The sequence below is a fragment of the Fringilla coelebs genome (assembly GCF_963513975.1).
Source record: "Fringilla coelebs genome assembly, chromosome: 1".
Lineage (NCBI taxonomy): Eukaryota > Metazoa > Chordata > Aves > Passeriformes > Fringillidae > Fringilla > Fringilla coelebs.
The window spans coordinates 100,773,267-100,792,097 of record NC_140028.1 but is presented as its reverse complement, the minus strand read 5'-3'; the positions used below and the strand labels follow the sequence as shown (position 1 = coordinate 100,792,097).

Genomic DNA, 18,831 nt, shown 5'->3' with positions numbered 1-18,831 from the left:
GATTCACTACTTTAAATGATGCAAAACTATACACTGAGTGAGATCCCACAGTTTTAGCCTAGACAGAAGCTTCCTATTCCCAAGCTTTGTAAAAGGTCTGGCACTGAAAGAAAACGATCTGCTGAAGTTTATGTGTGGGCATCTGGCCCTGGTATTTTACTTCCCTGAATAATCACTAAGGAAAGAGGGATACACGCTGCTTGCAGAGCCTACAACATGCATATCTGCGGCACATAAGAAATTCTGCATAACCTTAACGAGTCACCAGACCATGCTGATTCCTTCTCAGAGACTTGCTACAAAAATCCTCCAGGCTATGAGCAGCTGCTTATTCTGCACGCTGCACTTCTCTTCCAGAGACAGGTTTCTTGGGGTGTTTCACATTTAATACAAGATTTCTTCCTGTTTAAAGAAAATACTTTCACGGATGATTTTGGGAAGCTGTAACTGCAGTCATCTTTTCATGTCCCAAGAGCTTCCCAGTCTTTCTTCTTTGATGGCTCCTGGCTAAACCATAAAACCCATTCCAAGTCTTAAAGTAATTAAAGCCAATTCAATGAGTGATGTTTTCCATGCTGGGTGGGGCCCTCCTTCCCACTGTGACAGGATCAATGAATGCTCTGACAAGCTGAGAAACGCCTTGCCAAGTCTACAGCTTAGAGGTACACTGAGGTAAAGCAGCAGGTAAAAGATTTCAGAGGTTTAAATACTCAGATTTTAAAAAATAAATTAGAGCTTAGGAATGAAAATGAAAAGAAAAATCATAATGTCAGGAAAAAACCATAAACATCCTATCAAATGTGTGACTAGCAGTTTCTCTCATAATCGAGGATATGCTTTCATCTTCTCACATTTGGGTATCCCCTATTTTGATGCATGGTCCAAAATCAGACGATGATGAAAGCTGAGTGTCTGGGCCTGACTTTGCTTTTCTTTCCACCCTTGTGTAACTGATGTGTGTATAAACTACGTATGAAATAACATATCTGAGAATCAGACTCCCTTTCTATCAACGTGGAGCTGACTGCAAGCAAAACACATGCTTTGGTTTAGTACCAGAGCATTGAGAAAGGTCAAAATATCTGTTCAAGGCACTCATGTTAGGCACATGCACGGTTATCTGCACCTGCACCATTTCAGGGCATAAGAGTGCCAAACTTGCTAGTCTCAATCAGCAGTTAGGAAAAAAAAAAGGGAGCTTGGAATACTGTCGATCCTAGAGAGCTAAAATACACCAGCTGTACCGTGCAACTTCTTCCTGGTAAAGGCATTCTCCCCCGACTGAAAGCATATGGGAAGCACCTTCCCTTAGATTTACCTGCTCACTCTTCCTCATGTGTAGTCCAGAGCTAAGGCAAAAAGGGATGGCAGAAAGAGATGGAGACTAAAGGGATGAATATTTTCAGACATGCATGATGCATCTTGTAATGCATTTGGGCCTGAAGCTTTAGCTTTGCACTAGCCTCCTGCAACACATGCATTTACCACTCCAAGATGTACACAAGCCACTGCCCCAGAGCCATTCCTGATATTGCCACCTGACTGTTGTCTCCTGCCTCCTCTCTGCAGCAATGTCTTCTCTCCACAGCCACAGTAACAGTGCCTGAAGGTATCAGGATAGGTCACCTTTAAAGGCTGTCCAACTCAACCTTGAAATGAAACATACTGGGCAAAACCTACTGATGCAACTTGGTTGAAGTGTGGGAATGAATGAATGGCCAAGAACAGTAGCTTCCCAAATTGCTGAATTTAAAACCATCAGTAGAATTTTGTCTCTGCCTTAGGAGCTTTTTTTCTAAATTAACAAATAATAACCCTCGTCCTAGCTAAGACAGATTTTAAAACTTGTGGAACTATGAAGTTATTTACACTTGCGCTGTCAAAAAATAGACAAGACATCCTTCTTCTTCTTCTGTTCACTGCTAATAACTCATTCCAAACAAAGACATCAAGCAACTGGAAGAGTTAGCCAATAATAAATTTGTGATTTGGATCTTGAAGAAAAATAGAATACTCATGGTGTTGATTTCAAATAAACACCCTCATTAGTGGCATGATTTTGAATCACTGCACACCAACCAGAGAAGCCATCACACTCTAAGGGATGACCTAGCAGATGTCAAGGACCAAAACAAGAGATAAGCTTCAGCTCCTCCTTTAATGCCATACTTTAGAAATCAGGTTTGGAAATTAGGAAAATTAGGAAAAAGCTGGACAAAAGCAACAAAGAAAAACAAAGGAAGGAATGTGATTAATAAAGCCATGCTTCTTTTGGTTTTAATCATATGGTGTTTATCACATAATTTACCCTCCTAGTTCAATGTAAAGCATAAAAACTGAATTACAGTTTACTGGATTTTTTTAAACTGAATTTGAGAAAACACAATGATAAAAGGAAAACACAAGCCCCAGCCTCAAATCTGCCATTCATTCATTGCTGCTAAAGAACAACTCAAGTTTCATACATCTTCCTGAACTATAAACCAGAGATGTACTGTAGAAATTCCAAGATAACTACACAGTCCTAACAGGTTTTGGTAACACAAAGTGACACATTTCAGTACATATTCATAAGGGTTGGGGGTTATTATTGGGCTGTAATTGCAGTTGTTCTAACACGTAATAAGCCATGGCTGGAAAAACAAAGGCAGGTTAATTTGTGATTTCCTCTACTCATTCAGAGGCAAATTAAGTGTCAAACAGCTAATACAGAACATATTTCATTTTATGAGATTTTAATTTAATTCTGCACTATATCGTTGATGCCTTAATGTAGGGTGGTTTATCTAAGAGGAAGAGCAATTTATAAACCTCTTTCAATTGAAATCTTTAATGATAGGATACGATAGCATAATTACAGCAATGCCTGCTAGTCCTACTATACATAAGCATCTGTCAGCAATTCCATCATAAACATAAACCCTTTTTTTAAGGGTTTATAACTCAAATTATAAAATTCAGCTCCAGGCTGAAATTTGGGATGCAACAGTTCTGACCATCAGCAATTAAACTATAAGAATCGCATCTATATAGATATACACACACATACATACCTACATATACCTTTTTAGAGCTCTAAGTACGTAACAGCCCTGGAACATCTTTCTATTTTCTTTTTCACACTTGGTCAATGTTCAAAATTATGTGCAGATACTGTAGGCACCATGCAGCTCCTCACATTTTTTTCTGCACTTGTATTATACCTAAACAAATTCCACTAAGGCTTGACAGGTTCTGGAACCTATTTCAAGGTGCTTGGATAACTTTTTAAAAAATTTCATTTTTAATTTATATTTGAGAGTACTACAAAGCTGAGGAGAAAACCACTCATACAATGAAGTCATTGTTGAAGCTGTAGGTAAACATTTGCTCCCTGACTGCTTTCTTCCCATTTTCTCTCAGAATTCTCAAACACCTTCTCAATTCAGTTCTTTCTTTTTTTTTTTTTTTTTTTTTCTTTTAATGGGTACTAGGACAGCACATAATGGCTCCAAATGATCCCAGGTGATGCTAAGTGCTACTGACACCTGGTTCTGTAAAACTTGCAAGAAAACCACTGGGTGCCTATCTCACATGTATAAGAAAACATTAATATATTTTCCTGAAAACTGCAAAAGCATGACAAACCGTAACATCTTCAAAATGCTGAAGTCCAAATGACTTTTTTTGAAGTTGCTTAATTACCTATTTATATTTAATTACACCAACCACAAAAGCTTCAAGTGTTCACTACAGCTCATCATTCCAATGGTGACATAAACCAAACGAACAGAAGAATCAACAAAAGTTAATGGGGAGAAATGGCCAGTATAAAGGCAATTTTGGGCTGATATCAGAGTATATTTCTAAGGCAGGTGCCTGCAGTCATGGCATCTGGCTAAGACCTCCTTGTCTCTGCAGGGCCCATCTGAATTGCCATTTAATCAGGGAGCAGGGGTGCATAGCACACAGCAGGGCACCTTTCCATAGAAGGAACACGATTTTGGGGTCTGAGGGGACTACTTCTGAATGCCAAACAAGGTATGAAAGAGGCAGTTCCAACATCTTTTGGGGCTCTTAGAGAAGTCTTGGCACTGAGAGCAGGGTAGACTGCTAGCCCTGATTTCCCACTGTCACCCAAAGCAGGTAACACTGGTCTACCCACCCAAAAGCCCTGCTGTGGGCTTGGGGTGCTGCGGACTGGGATGATGGGACTGAAGCTCCAGGGAGGGCTCAGCTCAGCAAATGCAGGAAGAGTCCCATATGGCACAGACTTCCAGAAGCCTCTTCCAAGCTGGTAGGCAGTACTTGGGTTTTGGATGATGATCCTCTGCTGATGCAGGTTAAAACTCCCTACCCCATCTGCCCAATACAAAGAGAAGGGCAAATTCCCCACTGGTTTCAGAATGAGCATGATCATTTCCCCCAGCTCCCAAAAACATCCATCCATGTAGAATATTGACTGCAATGCAAAATCCAGGATGACCCTGTAATGACTGTCTGAGCCCGCCACCTTCAGCTTACAACAGTATTTAGCAGCAAATTTAAGCGTGTATTTGAGTGTAGTTTATTATGTAGTAGATTGTGGTGTAAATGGTGATGCATCTGAGGAACCCTGAGGAATAAATCACAAATTTCTGTGCTCTCTTTCTACAAATACCCACTTTTCCTCTAATGCCCAAGAAGACTGCAACACAGATTTATTACTTACCTCCAGGCAAATTTGCTCTGAAATTACAATTCAGTAATAGAAGACTGACCCAAAAAAAACTGTTAGTAAAATATTGTGTGTGTACTTGGGCATGTAGTTAGGATTGTTAATATCAATTAATTCTGCTCACAGAGGAGGACTTGTTTTAAAACAACTTCATTTTTCTTCTGCATATATGTAATTACACAGCTGTAACTAATAGCCATAGAAAAGCAATCTGCCATCTAAACAACTAGCATTATTCTTCAAAGTATTACTTGTGCTTTTCTTCTTGTATTTCCTCAGTGTGAGAAGTGATTAGTAGATATGATTAAATGTATACATCAAGACTTTTAGTGAAGTACCAAGCCCTGCTTTTTGGCTCCATTTTAAATGGTATTTAGCAGTTTTCTAGACACATCTACTGGTTTATTCTGCAGTGCTGATACCAGTCTCCCCATATGGAATAAGATAAAATTTATTTCAACAGGATTTCACCACTACCACCCTTTTCTATGAATGTTATCACTGGTATTCATTTCTTTTATCTTTGTGTAAACCATGTGCTCTATCACATTTGCCATTTTGTTTGGGTGACATTCCCATCAATCAACCGATTGCCTATATGTGCACACAACAGGGACTAAGAAAATTTACCAAAAATTTCATTATGCTTCATAGCAGTCACTAGGGAAGAAAACCAACCTAATGGTTGCTTTGTAAACAAACCTTTGGCATGAAAGGAAATTTTAGCCATGAAGAATACCAAGCTTAATACAGATTAGATACATGTTTATCTGGCTGTATTTCACAGGGCTCAGCACTTTTTAATTTAGCCTTTATAGAAGGACATAATAGAGAATAAATGTCAGCAAAAGACATAGGCAACCTTTGCCAGCTACCTATTACAATAGGAATTCCTCAAGCACCAGGATGGGTTCTGCTTTATGAACAGATAACCCAATGCTTTCCAAAAGTAAATCTCGGACTTTGGAAAGACTGGAAAAGTGCTTCAGGTACGTGATTTCAAGCATTGCAGAGGTTCATGTATTTTTCCATTCTCTCAGGAAGCAAGGGGGAGCACTGAATACTCACACATGCAGAGGAGGAATGGGAGATGGTTCGTAATGGTAGCGTCCCTCATGATGTCTTGCATCAATTGGCACAGGAGGGTGGAATGCTGGAAAAAGGTGAGGAGGATCTGAAAAAACAAGCGAAGTTCCCAGATCTGAGTATCTCCAAGAATTCTTTAAAAACAACATTCAGAAACACAGAACAGATACTGAAAAGCATGTGTTAAGAGTGCTATGACTTAGGGGTCACAATCTCCTTCCATGCTGCTATCAGTCAGGTCTGTCTGAGAGAAGAATTTGGCCCATAGTGTTTGCATGAATATGTATTTACTAATTTTAATATTCTCTTTTTATAGCTTAAATGGAAAAGGGCATTAAAAAAGTCTTTAATAAATAATTATGTGTCCATATGCGAAGCACCAGATCAAAAGGACCATCACAGCTTTCATAAGCATTCCTGATTTATTTATTTTGTATTAAAACAAGAAAAAAAATCATCACGGGAAAAAAAGCCTAAGCAGAGAATACAATGCAATAAAAACATATATCCTCAGACATGTACACTATAACAGAAAGCCAAACTGAAGTGACATGCTGAGAAATGTAAGTAAAACTGGAGTAAATCAGACAACGATGTTTGAAGGCAAATGTGACCGGGAAAGGCCAATTTGGAGATGTTTAACCGCACCACACCAATGGCTCAACCTGGAGGAATGTGTGTGAGGACAGAGGGACTCATTTCATACCCAGCTCTTGAAAAGCAAGGCAACTTTCTTTGTCCCCATGAGTGGAGACCCAGGCATTCATGGCTGCAGCGAGCTCCCCTGCTCTATGTCCTCCATGGCTTTCAGAGGATTTCGCAGCTGTCAGAACTCCTGTTTCCCGCTGCTTCCGCAGAGCCTCGGAGATAGGCTGACAAAAGGGAGAATGCGCCTCTGACACCCCACGGGCTCTCCCTGAAGAGGCAGGCACTGGCCCACCCTCCCCACGGCTTCTGCAGCCAGATTGCCCCCCAGCTTTGAGTTCACACCGACCACAGCTCTCCTCACCAGCACACCGCTGGGATCTGTGCGACTCAAAATGTTCCACGCTGCTCACCACTGCCTCCCCAACACTCACAATACCCACAAAATTTTAAGCGCCTCCAGCGGCATGAAACAAACTGATCCTGCACAACCATTACCCAATTGCCACTTTGGGTGATGTCATGTGTTTATCTGACACCAAAGGCTGAGAAGTACAGACATTAGGTCATGTCATGGATTTACTAAAATGATTCAAGAAAAAAAGGAAACTTCAATCGTGTACTGGCAGTAAAACTAGTCCTACTCCAGTTTTGCTCACCAGCTCTTGAAAGTATCTTTCCTTTATATTTCCTGCCTTTCCTATTCATCAAAATGTAAACCTCCTCTTAGATAATATTGTTTGTGAAAGCAATTCCCTGGTCTCAACTAGAGATGGTTAAAAAAAAAAAAAAGGATTGTTCCTCATCATGATTTAAAAAGTTGGGTTGCTTTATTATTGCTTTTTGAAGTGCGGGAAGAATGAGAGGAACAAACCTCATTGCCCTGAGGGAATTCACACAGGGATGAAGGGGAAATAATTTCTGAGGAAATATTCCCAGTATTTCAAGAAAGCCTGGAAACATCTGACACAGACTGTCCAGTTACTCAGCTTGATTTTGTGAAAGGACATCAGCATGTGACTAGCCACAGCACATTTCAGCCATTTACTGACTTAGGCACCATAAATGAAAAATAATTGTGGCTTATGATGTAAGCTGGGAGCTCAGACTCACAGTATTCTTAATTCTGGCTCTGCTGCACCAACTGGACCTTGGCATGCAATCTGTTATGAGCTTCACTTCCCATGCCAATCACTCATGGTCTCCAATGGAGGTAAAAAAACGGGTCACAGATGATTGGGAACACATTGTCATTGTCGGAGTGGAGGATGCTTGCTGCCACCTCCTGAACACACTCCCCAGTAGACACCAAGGGGAAGGGGAAAAGGAACATGGGAATTGTGTTTTAGCACATCTCTCTGCCTGCCCTCTTCCCTGCTAAACTGGTATTTGCCTACAGCAGCATAAGCCAAAGGGAGGAGGTTTGAAAGCAGATGTCTAGCATTTTACAGTACAAAGTCTGCCACCATTTTTTCAGCGAAAAAGGAAGTCACTTATACCCTCATAAATGCACAGGCAAATCCTTCTCTGCCCCATGTGTCTCCTTCAAAGAGTGCGTCTGGAGAGCACAGGTAAAACCACAGAGATTTTGCTGCCCATATTCATGTCAGACAGGATGTGGTTCACCTGGCCAAAACATGAAATCCCACTCAGGATGCCGAGCCTCCCCACTGCCCCACTGTGACCCAGCCTGAGCACCCACCCATTAAAAGCAGTCCTAGTAATTATTTAGTGAAACACCATTTGACCCTCCTCAATGTCTAATTTACTTTCCGCTGAGAAATGGAAACTTAGTAAACAACCCCAAAAAAAAAAGGTATTTCTCTCTGTGGGGCTTATGCAGTGCAGAGCATCAACAAGTTTTATTTATGCATGGGCTATAAATCTCCAAGAACATCTTTTTGAGTCCTCTCACATTAAGTGCCTTTGTATATCTTGGTTGCATCTTGTTTGTAGTTTCCATCTGGGAAACAGCCGTACTCCATCATGGCACAGGGAGCTGTCTCTGTCAGCCCTGAGCCGACCAGAGCAGAGCTGCATATCAAACCCCAACATAATTATCCATCTCACAGTTTATTATTTACACATGAGCAATACAGCTGGTGAACATCGTAACTCAAGTGTATGTGTAATAAGTTACTACACTGTAGCCATCTCTTGTTGCAACCCTTAAGAAAAACCACATGATGACTTTTCCAAAGTCAGGCTAAAACTGCTGAAGCAGAATAAAGTGCCACTAAACCTGGCTACCTCCTATTTATCATACAATTTCCTGACTGATGGTTCCACAAACCAGCTGCTAAGTGCTGTGTACTCTACTGTCAGCAGACTAACATGCTAAATGTGAGACAGGGAGAATAATGTACAGAACTACAGAACTGGTGGAGTCAATTTTACAGACGGAAATCAAATCCTGCCATGTTGGGTCAGCCTTCAGCAAAAAAGTAGCTGGTAAATTCTACGTGCTTGGGGGCCCAAGACCACTCCACTTTGAAAAGCACTGAATATTAATATGGAAAGACTCTGAGATCAGAAAGCTGCCAAAGCACCCATCATCCAGGGCTTCACTTCGAATTCACTTGAAACGGCATAAAATGTAATTGGTTTATGCGTATTTATATGGAAATAGATAATAAGTTTACAAAGCAGTAACTGAGGCTGTAGCCAGTTTCACATTGACTTTTCATATCCCACCCAGTAACTATTTCATTAAAGGCACCATCAGAATATTAATGGCACATTCTGCCACAATTATTGATACTGTAGTTAAGTAAAAAATTGAGTGAGACTAGTCAGGCTAGAATTGAATCTGAACCTATCTCACTCACAGTTGTTTGTGTAAGATGCTTCACCTATCTAGAAAACCAGGGGGAAAATGCAGTGTCAAAGACAGTATAGCTGCTCTATGTTTTCATTAATTCATTTAAACTGTGAGGAAAAAAATTTACCCTCAGCAAGGAGAAACTCCTCTCACCAAAACAAATCGACAAAATCTAACTTCCTATTCTGCTAAGGAAATTACTTATTACCTTCTTAAAAATTCTGGCTAAGATGCAAACTTACACAGTATGCCAGGCAGTTTTCTTACAGACATCCAAATGCAACTGTGAATTCCTGAGCCAATGACATCCTTGCAGAGACTGATGTGAGTGTACAGTACATGGACAGATGCTGGCTGTGTATTTGCAGCCCTCAGCTTCAACTCAGTAGAAGTATTTGATTCTGCGCATAAATTCCACTGTTTTCAAGAACTTGTAAGGACATGCCAAAGCACTGGAAATATATATGAAGACATTGCTCACACATTGCTGAGTTTGGTAGCGATTGCTGCCTTTGGAATTCTCTTCTGCCTACTGCTGAAAGCTTCCTTCAGATGTTCTCCTGTGTCTTGCACCACTAGCGGGGTCTCCTTAAAACAAAGTGTGAGACACAGCTGCCTGTAATGCTACAAACTCATCGATTTTATCACGGTGAGATTTTCTGGAAAATATGTCAATTTATGCTGACTTTCTGTTGTGTAAAACCTGCCTTCTTATTTCTCCTTCCAGAATCATTCTTACCTTCTTAAAGAAGTGAATAGGATCATCTCTCTCCAATTACAATCATTCCCATACAGGAAAAAAGAAGAGACCTACTCTTGTTCTCTGAAAGTCGACAACCTAAGTCTCTGCTGCAGCATCAAGAGAAAGAAACTGGGAGAAAGGACAGGTATGTATGATCCTTGATGCTGAACAGCAAACCTGAATTGAAGTCTGATGAGACGCAATTCACAGCAAGACTTGTTGGAAAGGGGGATGATCCCAGCTGGCTCAAAGGTGCTCTGCAACACCCTGAGACGACGGCAGAAGGGTTGGGCTGCTACAAAGCTCGCTGAAGTTCCTGATAACTTCTGTACACTCTGCAGTCTCTCAAATATGCCTTACTTAGGTGATCACTACATTTGGAAGGTCAGCTGCGATGGTGATATGAGTAAAACGCTCTGCCCTCGGCTAGCTGACTTGCTGAAGCACCTTGTGATTCATGCCAAACGCTTGAGGGAGATGGCTGCTGAAATGACAGGCTGCCTTTTTCAGCACATCAAGAAAACATTTGCTACTGTCTGCAGCGAACCCTAATGTAATAACTGCAGAAGATGCCTGCACTGGCTTGAACTCACCCAGTGTGGCCCCGATGTCTGCACCTGTGTCACGAGGTCAAGGCCAAGAAAACAGAGGTCCCAAGCCCAACAAAGGAAGCCCTCATTATGCTTCAGCACATTTGTCCCTCTGACAATCAGCTCACCAAATAACATGTCAGAGCTGAACCAGGTGCAAACTTCTATCTCAGATATAACCTTACTTGAGGTGAAATCTCCTTCCTGTTTAAATCCATTACAGTCTTGATGCTGAACGACAGTACCAAGCTTTCACACCAGATGTAACAGATACAGTATGATGCAAAATATAGCCTCCCTGTTAATGTCTTTTCAATATGCAGAACAGTTTTGAAGAGTTTGCCAGCAAATTTCTACACTTCCTTTGGTTCACATGCTGATCACCAGATGAGAATTTTCTAATATTCAGCTTTGCAGAGTCCCTAAGGGCACCACTGTTTCTTCACGTACATTTGCTTCAACTGATCTGAACTTAATGGCATTGCCAGGTTTTATGGCAAGAATTAGGTTCTTAGTTGCCAAGCAAAGATCTTATTTTGGATTTCTGTTTAATTACAGCTTGCATTAGGGCTCAATAAGAGCACATGTTGTCTCTGAGGGTTTTTTTAGTTCTCTCTCAATAAGGGGTGATTTATGTTTTCTACGTCTGGTTCTACAGAGGCTTTAATCAGGAAGAAAAAATGACTGAGCCACAGCTACACGTAAATGCATGCACTTAACTCTGTGCACTTTGAAGAGTTTCCCTATGGTGACTGGGGCTGCTGCTTCAAGCGTGGCTGGTTGCCATCTGAAGCCCTGCTCGTTTGCAGGCTGATCCACAGCCGTGCTCCAGCCAGTTATCTCAGGATGCCTTCCCATGGGTCTGTGTGTGCATGCACACACACTTCCAAGGTGGCAACAGTCACCAGGTCATCATTGACATGGATGCAGCTAACTCACCATCTGACTTCACAGAGAAGGGGATTCTAAATAGGAAAAAGGAAAAGCCATGGCAAAGCTGGAAAAAAAGTCAAGTAAGTGTATAAAGACAAGAAACAGAAACTGAGGAAAATAACTTTTAAGGCGCAAGTCCTCTCCATTCCAGTAGCACTAAATGTTAATTGTGATAACATATAGTAGATGTAACACATTCAGAGAATAGACAATTTTCCATCGGCGCACTTCCCTTCCTTATGTCTGTGTGTGTTAATGATGATCAAACTTCCCCTTTCTACCCTCTGCTGGTGCTCACAGAGCCTATGTACTGATCTTAAAGCTAAACCACAGGAGTTCCAGGCCAAGTCTCACAAACCGGAGCAGAGCTCCAGCTCTTGTTATGGCTGAGAAATAATTTCTATCTTTGCGAAAACAAAAATTAAGACTTGGCACATCTAAGGTTCCTGTCATCCATTTTAATAATTTCAGTTTGTAAATCTAAACACCTTGTGGGAACATGCTTTATTGTTAGCAGTTCCACAACAACCATTATGCCAAACACTTGAGGGAGGAGCAGTTCTTGTGCTGGAATAAAAGTTGCTGGAACTGGTTTCATCAGCTGACACTGAGAGGTGTTTTAATATGCCAGTTTTGCTGCAGGTATTGGCTAAATAACTGCTGGATTGATTTCAGTTTGAACACTTTATTATTCTTTCCAGTCAATGCAACTCTGCTGTCTAAGGAGCAGGACTGCCTTCTGGAATACTAACTAAACTTTCTCAAGTCCATTCAGCAGACTCCAGTGCTTACTGCCATTTGCCCATCTGGAAATTAAAAAAAAAAAAAAAAAAAAAGAAGGAAAAAAAAACAAAAATAAAAGGAAAAAAAATGTAGTAAGACAGACTCCCAGGGTAATAAATATATTGCATGTACAAAACACCTTGAACAGAAAAGCCTCCAATTCTTTCAGAACATAATTTAAGATTCATCACAGCCCAGTGATTTGCAAATGACTGTTTCCACTGGGATGGATGCACGGGTAAGTGAAGAAATAACTCCTTTGCTACCCTGATCAAACAGCCATGAACTCGCCTGGTGACTGGGATGGGAAAAGCAATACTGTCCCACATACCTCTTGGGACATACTTTTTAGAGGAGGAAACCCAAGTCACTCCATAAGCACAATCTGCCCAAGAACAAACAGCAGATTGGTGGAAACACATCAGGAATATCCTGCCTTCCACCCAAGAAACACTGGCTGCTTCATCCTATAAGCAACCTTAAAAAGCTTTCATGAAGAGGAGCACAACTGCATACATCCAGCACCTGCACATTGGCCCATGGTCTCAGGAGAAGAGGATGACAAAGCTCACCATCCCATTACTTAGAGGTATAATTGTTTCATCTAACACAGCTGGTTCTTGGTACAGCACAGCTCATGTTTTTCATAACCTCTGGATCACATGCAGCATTTCTTAAAAAACTTAATAATGTGGTTTCTGCAAGAAAATGACAAATTGCCCGCTGCCAGGAAGCTGACAAAAGAGATCCCTCCCTCTTCTACCTCCAAAGGACGTGCTGGAATAAAATAATTCAGCTTCTGCTTTGCAACAGTTGCTGCCTTGCTGTTCCTGCTCCTAACTTCTCATGCCACCATGTGTCAGTGCAGCCTTCACCACTTCAAAATGCATCCCTAAAAATTATGAAAACCAAAATGAGCAACCATGTTTAACTCTCAAGAATCGCAGACAAAATGGTTTTACCCAGCTGCTCTGGAATGCTTCCCACCTTTTATTACACATGTGTATGAAGGATCACATCCTCAGCACTTCCTCCTCTGCAAGCAGCGAGTAATTAGATCCATAACCGATATATATACAAGAATCCTTTGTACCTATCTACCTCTTCATTTCTGTAGCACACTACAAATTCCAGTGGTTGAAGGTGCGCTACAAAGGGGAAACTGAGGAAATTAAAAGATTATAAACAAAATAAATCCTGATCCACGCTGGTGAGAACTAAAGAAGAAATCTCACAGCAAGGCTTTCAGCTCCAAAGAACTCTAAGCAGAAGGTTAATGTGGACTTCCTGAACAGTAGGAAAGAGGTGCTGCCACAGATCATCTTGGTTATTCCCTAAGGCTCAACACAGCTCAAAGAATGCATCCGAATGTCCTGGTATCAGCTGGACACATTAACTTAGCAAATATCTGTAACATGCAAAGGTAAATGTGGCTAAGGAAAGGCAACAGAAATCTACAACCTGGCAGAGGGGCGGGACTAGAAATACCCATGTATTGCTGATTTGATGTAGGAACAAATGAAGACAAGTTAGGTAATTCAACAAGCTTTGGTGACATTCTTTGAAGTTTGTAAGCAACAATGAGTCAGTCTGCAAACATTATTTGTTTAAACAAAGGTCTGGAGACTTGTGTGCTCTTCTGTGTAGCAGAATCAAGTTTAAAAGCTATTTGAAAGGCCAAACCTCAAACAGTTGGGTATAAGTATAGCACAGGGAAAATCACTGTAGCTAAACAGATTTTCAACAGCTGAAGGTCTGGACCACAGTGTGAAAGATTTGGAAATAGGTTATACTTGGCATCTTTGATGAGTATTTTATGGCATGATAGGAATTAGAGAGGAAAATGTATAATTACATCAATTATATCTATTTTTAGATATTAAAACTCCTCAGATTCTATGGGATGCACAATCAGATGAACACTCTCAGAGATTTCTTTTCCCTGTTGTTCAACCTGATTTTTAAAAATTTCATCCAAATATTCATAACTATTCAGCTTCTCTCTGTATTATCCTGAGCAATTACTCTCCTTCTGAGGTGTCTACATTCTTCAAGCTCTTGCAGATGAGCAGATCGCTATTACATGTGCTGTCAGGCTACTTGATAATATACATTTATTGCAACCTTAAAGCTCTCTATCCATATTCTAAATTAATCACAGTGATTTGTTTTTTCTTTCTGTGCTTCTTCCAGGTTGGGTTGTCATCCCTGCACTCTTGAGCATCAGGTTTTCATGTTTCATGATGCTGTTTAGAAGGACTCAGCCTTAGAAATTTATAATAGAAACAACCTGTTTCTGAAAATTTCCCTTTCTAGGAAGGATATGTATTTTTTACACACAGTCTCAAAAGCCGTTATTTTTCATTTTTCCACTATGAGACAGTGTATTCATTATGTGGCAGTGACCTTACCTACCATTTCTAGGGGACTGCTGGTGAAATAGGCACTGCTCAAGTCAAACAAAGTCAACACAAACCAATTCTTGACATTTCCAAATACTTGACTTTAAGCTGTTTTCTTCCTCCATGTTCTCTCACCTTCCCTCAGCTTCTTAGAGAGCTCTTCCTCTGTATTTCATTTTTATGCTGGTTACTTTGTGTTTCAGATCATTACTGAAGATGGAAAGCACAATGAGTTCCCTTAATTTGCCCTATTGACATTTATTCTAAGTGCTCGCTCAGCCTGTGTTTGAGATGTCATATTGTCAATACTCCAATCAATCTCAGTTATTTTTACAAGCCAAAATTTGAGGAAAATATTTTTTAACAAAAAGGGTCATAGTTAAATTATGTCACTTCCCTGGGCCTCAGCCTGGTCACTATTAATAGAGAGAAACCCTTTCTGAGACACACTAAACCTCTTCAGTGAAAAGTCCCAAAAAAGAGCTAAAATGGCAGTATTTTATTAACTCCCTATTACTTCTTCAAAAATATAGTGGCTCAATTGCCTGAAACTGCTTGTTCTTTTACTAATCTCTCTTGGTTTTTGTTCATGATCTTTTATTAAGTTAATTTTTCTTTACAGACAACTTCTCTGTTTCCCACTACCCAAACACAGGATGACAGTACCAGCTTTAGACATAACTACACTTTTTTTTTATTTTTTAGGACTTTTGTTAGGATTTAGGCTTCCCCAATTCCTCACCAAAGGGCATTCTCTCTATGGGAAAGTATGGAAGCTCCTCCTAAAGTCTTATCAACATTTTCATCCTCTCTCATGTTCTCTGAAGATGTAGTGGCAAGATCTGATGTACACTTCTCTTGCTTTGGAAACTAAGTGCTGCTTACCCAAAGTGGCCAACCCTTTACATCAACCACTTAAAGCTGGCACCGCTGCTGAAAACCAGGAAGAAGGGCACATGGGTCTGAGCACACTTATTTAAAAGCACAAACCGAAAATGGACAACCTCAGCCTAATTAATACTTAAGGTCCTCAAGCCCTGTGAGGACAGCCCTGAGTCAGTAGAGTCCCCATGAGAGCTGCAGAGCAGGGGCACACAGCTGCAGGGGGCACCTGGCTGCAGAACCAGCTGCACCAGCTCCTGAGGTCTTCTGCCTGCACTGTGTCCTGCTGACACCAGCATCATTGCCAGGACTCGTGGGTAGGTCCAGCTTCACCAGTGAGGAAAAACACTCCTCCAGCTAATGAGAAAAAAAGAAAAATGGACAACAGAGACACAAACAGGCAGAAGCATTAAAATGTAGTAGTGGGCAAAGCAGCCCATGGCACTAGCAAAGATTTTTCAGCATAGCAACAACACAAAAGCAAAGTCTTCAGGGGGCTTCTCTCATTCCATCACCTCTACATCAACTGTAGACACAGTGCCTACCATAAACGGGCCCCAGTTTCTGACTGAGCTTTCTGGCACCACCACAGATGAGTACAACAGTACAGCTTTCTCCAGCCTCCAGTCCAGGCAGGCCAGGAAGAAAAGTTACACAATCTGCCTGTGCACAGCCACGTTCTTCAGCTTGGTGATTGAGGGACAAGACAGGAGAAAATGTAGAATCAGGTGGAACACAAACCCACAAGTATAAGAGAAGAGGGAAAGAACTGTTCTTCTGCCCATCCAAACAGGTAAGGGAACACTAAAGGGGAGGCTGCTTTTCATCCCTCTCTACATCCTAGAGGAGAAGCCAGAGGTGCTACAAGGAGACAAAAGGAGCCAGAAGAGAGGAAAGATGGGCAAATGATGACGAGGCACATCATTCCCTGCCACACAGTCAAGTGACACAGGAGGCTATGGACACAGGAGGTTTGAATGGCCTCAAGGGGAAAGTCACAGAAACAAAGTGTAGCAAAGGTCTGAAAGCGTGGAAACCATGGGACCAAGGAATTCCTCCACTGAAAATTCTGTGAAACTGACAGAGGAGTAAAAGCAGAGGAGAGTCATGTGTGAAGTTCTTACATTAACCCCATGGCATCTGCTTTTGGTCATTGTTTGGAAAGGACACCAGGCATGCCAATGCCGTCCCTCATGCTCTGCGCGCTCCTGGCATGTTCCCCAAGGCAAACCCCTCTCTCTGGCACTCAGCCAGCCCATCACCAAGGGCAGTGCCAGCACTGTGGGATTTCAGCTCTGTGGCACAATCATGAAGACACCCCCAGCCCGTAAGAGCCCATCTTTCAGTTGTACGTTTGCATGTTACACTGCATAAAAGAGGTGGTGGTAAAAGTAACTTAGGATGTCTGTCTCTTGTCCACTGAGACACAATCCTCTCTTCCACATTTGTATGGAGTTGGGATGCAATCAAGCTATAAGAAAATAGGGGACTTCATTTACACTTCAGCAGAAGAAGGGAAGACAAGCTTTCTTCAGTCCTACCCTCTGGCAATCTTGGACCTTTTCCAATGCATTAAGCATCAGTTTCCCGCCAGTGAAGTGTTTGATGCTCTACTAAATGCAGTGGCAGTGAGAGAGGTATAGTAACCCTCCATATGGAAAAGCCATTTGACACAAAGGTTGGAGGTCAAAAGTTTAAATGTTCATGACAGAGACCACAACAGCCCTTTTCTGGTCAATAACATCAAAGGATTTGCCAGCTCTTAATGCTACTATTGTCGCTTGTTTGGATCCTATTGAAATTCTAGCATATTTATTGCACTCCGGGAGCATAAGGACTTTTTGTTTGTTTTAATCTCTATGCCGAACCCAAGGAGTCTGAAGTGTTGTGACTCCCCTTGCTCCCAAGGAGAATGAGCAGAGAAACAATGCCAGGGGATGTGGCATTGTAGTCCCAACCAACTTGGCGCTTTCTTCCCCGCCAAAAAATATAAATGATGGATGGAAACATATGGTCTCTATTGGACAGGGCTGGAAATCTCTGCTCCTGAAGTCCCCACATGCCCGGTTTTAATTGTCCTGTGCTATGACAGGGGGTGAAAAGCACTCCCCACCATCAAGGTCTGTTTTGCCAGTCATTGTTGAGAAACGCTGTGCTGCAGCCCAGTAACGCTCCCATTAAGCACAACTGTGGCAGAGCCAGGAGCAGCAGTGAGGTTCTCTGACACAAATTGAAATGCCTTCACCACAGAGAGTTTCACTTCACCCAGCCCTACTTTGCTCTTTGAACTTCTGCTTGCGGTTAGGCAGAAACTTACTACCAGGGCTCTGCAGAGCATGTTCCAGGCATTGTATTGCCATCAATACCTCATGGCTTGCCAGGAGCGGGATCCCAGTTCATTTGTTCCTACCTTCCTCAGATTCCTGTTCCCCTCTCCACAATAAGGATTAGCAGTTTAAGTTATGTTGCTGACCTCCATCTGGCTAGGCAGAAACAGATGTCTGCGCACTCGGGCACGATCTTATTTCAAAGTGGCGACTCTGGGTTACTAATGACGTTATAAAGGCAATAGCATATGTTGGCTCTCAACAGTCCATTGTCTAATTGGGATGGTTTTAATCAAATATGAATGTACCCAAGTTTTCTCAGCTAATGAATAAATCCCCCTTTTAAATAACGACAGCAATTTTGAAATCTCCATCGAGGCAGCATCCTGAGGAATGCCTACATGAGCAGCAGTCATCACTGAAGGCCCGTAAGAGGCTGCAGCAACATCCGCTGCAGCCCGGTTCATTGTTTAAACAGTTCCTAACTGCCCTTCCCAGAGGTAAGCTGCAGCCAAATTGTTTTCCTTCATTTCACAAACCAGATATGTACGGCTTATGTGAACAGCCCCAAAGTTTACTTTAGTCTCTGTGTAAACACCTTCTACCACATATTTCAAACAAACAGTTCACTTCATTAGAAAGGCAAACAACGCAGCCACAGAATAGGAGCACTTGAGGAGAACCACACCGGGCAGAGAAATCCTCTGCCCCTGTGTAAACACCGCCTGCTCTGCAGCTCCGGGCAGCATCCGCCCGCAATGCCACTTCAAAAGCCTTTTCACAAATACTTCACACGACTGTTTGCAAGTAAACGATAACCCAAAGAGATTATCTGCAGGGCTGAGAGCCCTGATGACTATCACTACCACTGCACAGGCAGAGAAAGAAAAGCCAAAACACTTGCTGCCAGCCCGGGGTGAGATA

The 18,831-nt window shown here is 41.8% G+C and overlaps 1 protein-coding gene across 2 annotated transcripts in view; it reads right to left on the bottom strand.

Moving 5' to 3' along the window:
- The window catches only part of GLI3 (GLI family zinc finger 3), a gene marked incomplete at both ends in the record, with an annotated part of 186,634 nt that overhangs the window by 83,809 nt on the left and 83,994 nt on the right, over positions 1-18,831 (bottom strand). For both annotated transcript variants that reach the window (XM_084208535.1, XM_084208536.1), the window contains one exon: positions 5,765-5,870. In XM_084208535.1, the coding sequence (XP_084064661.1) occupies positions 5,765-5,870 (106 nt within the window). The remainder of the gene's footprint in view (positions 1-5,764; positions 5,871-18,831) is intronic.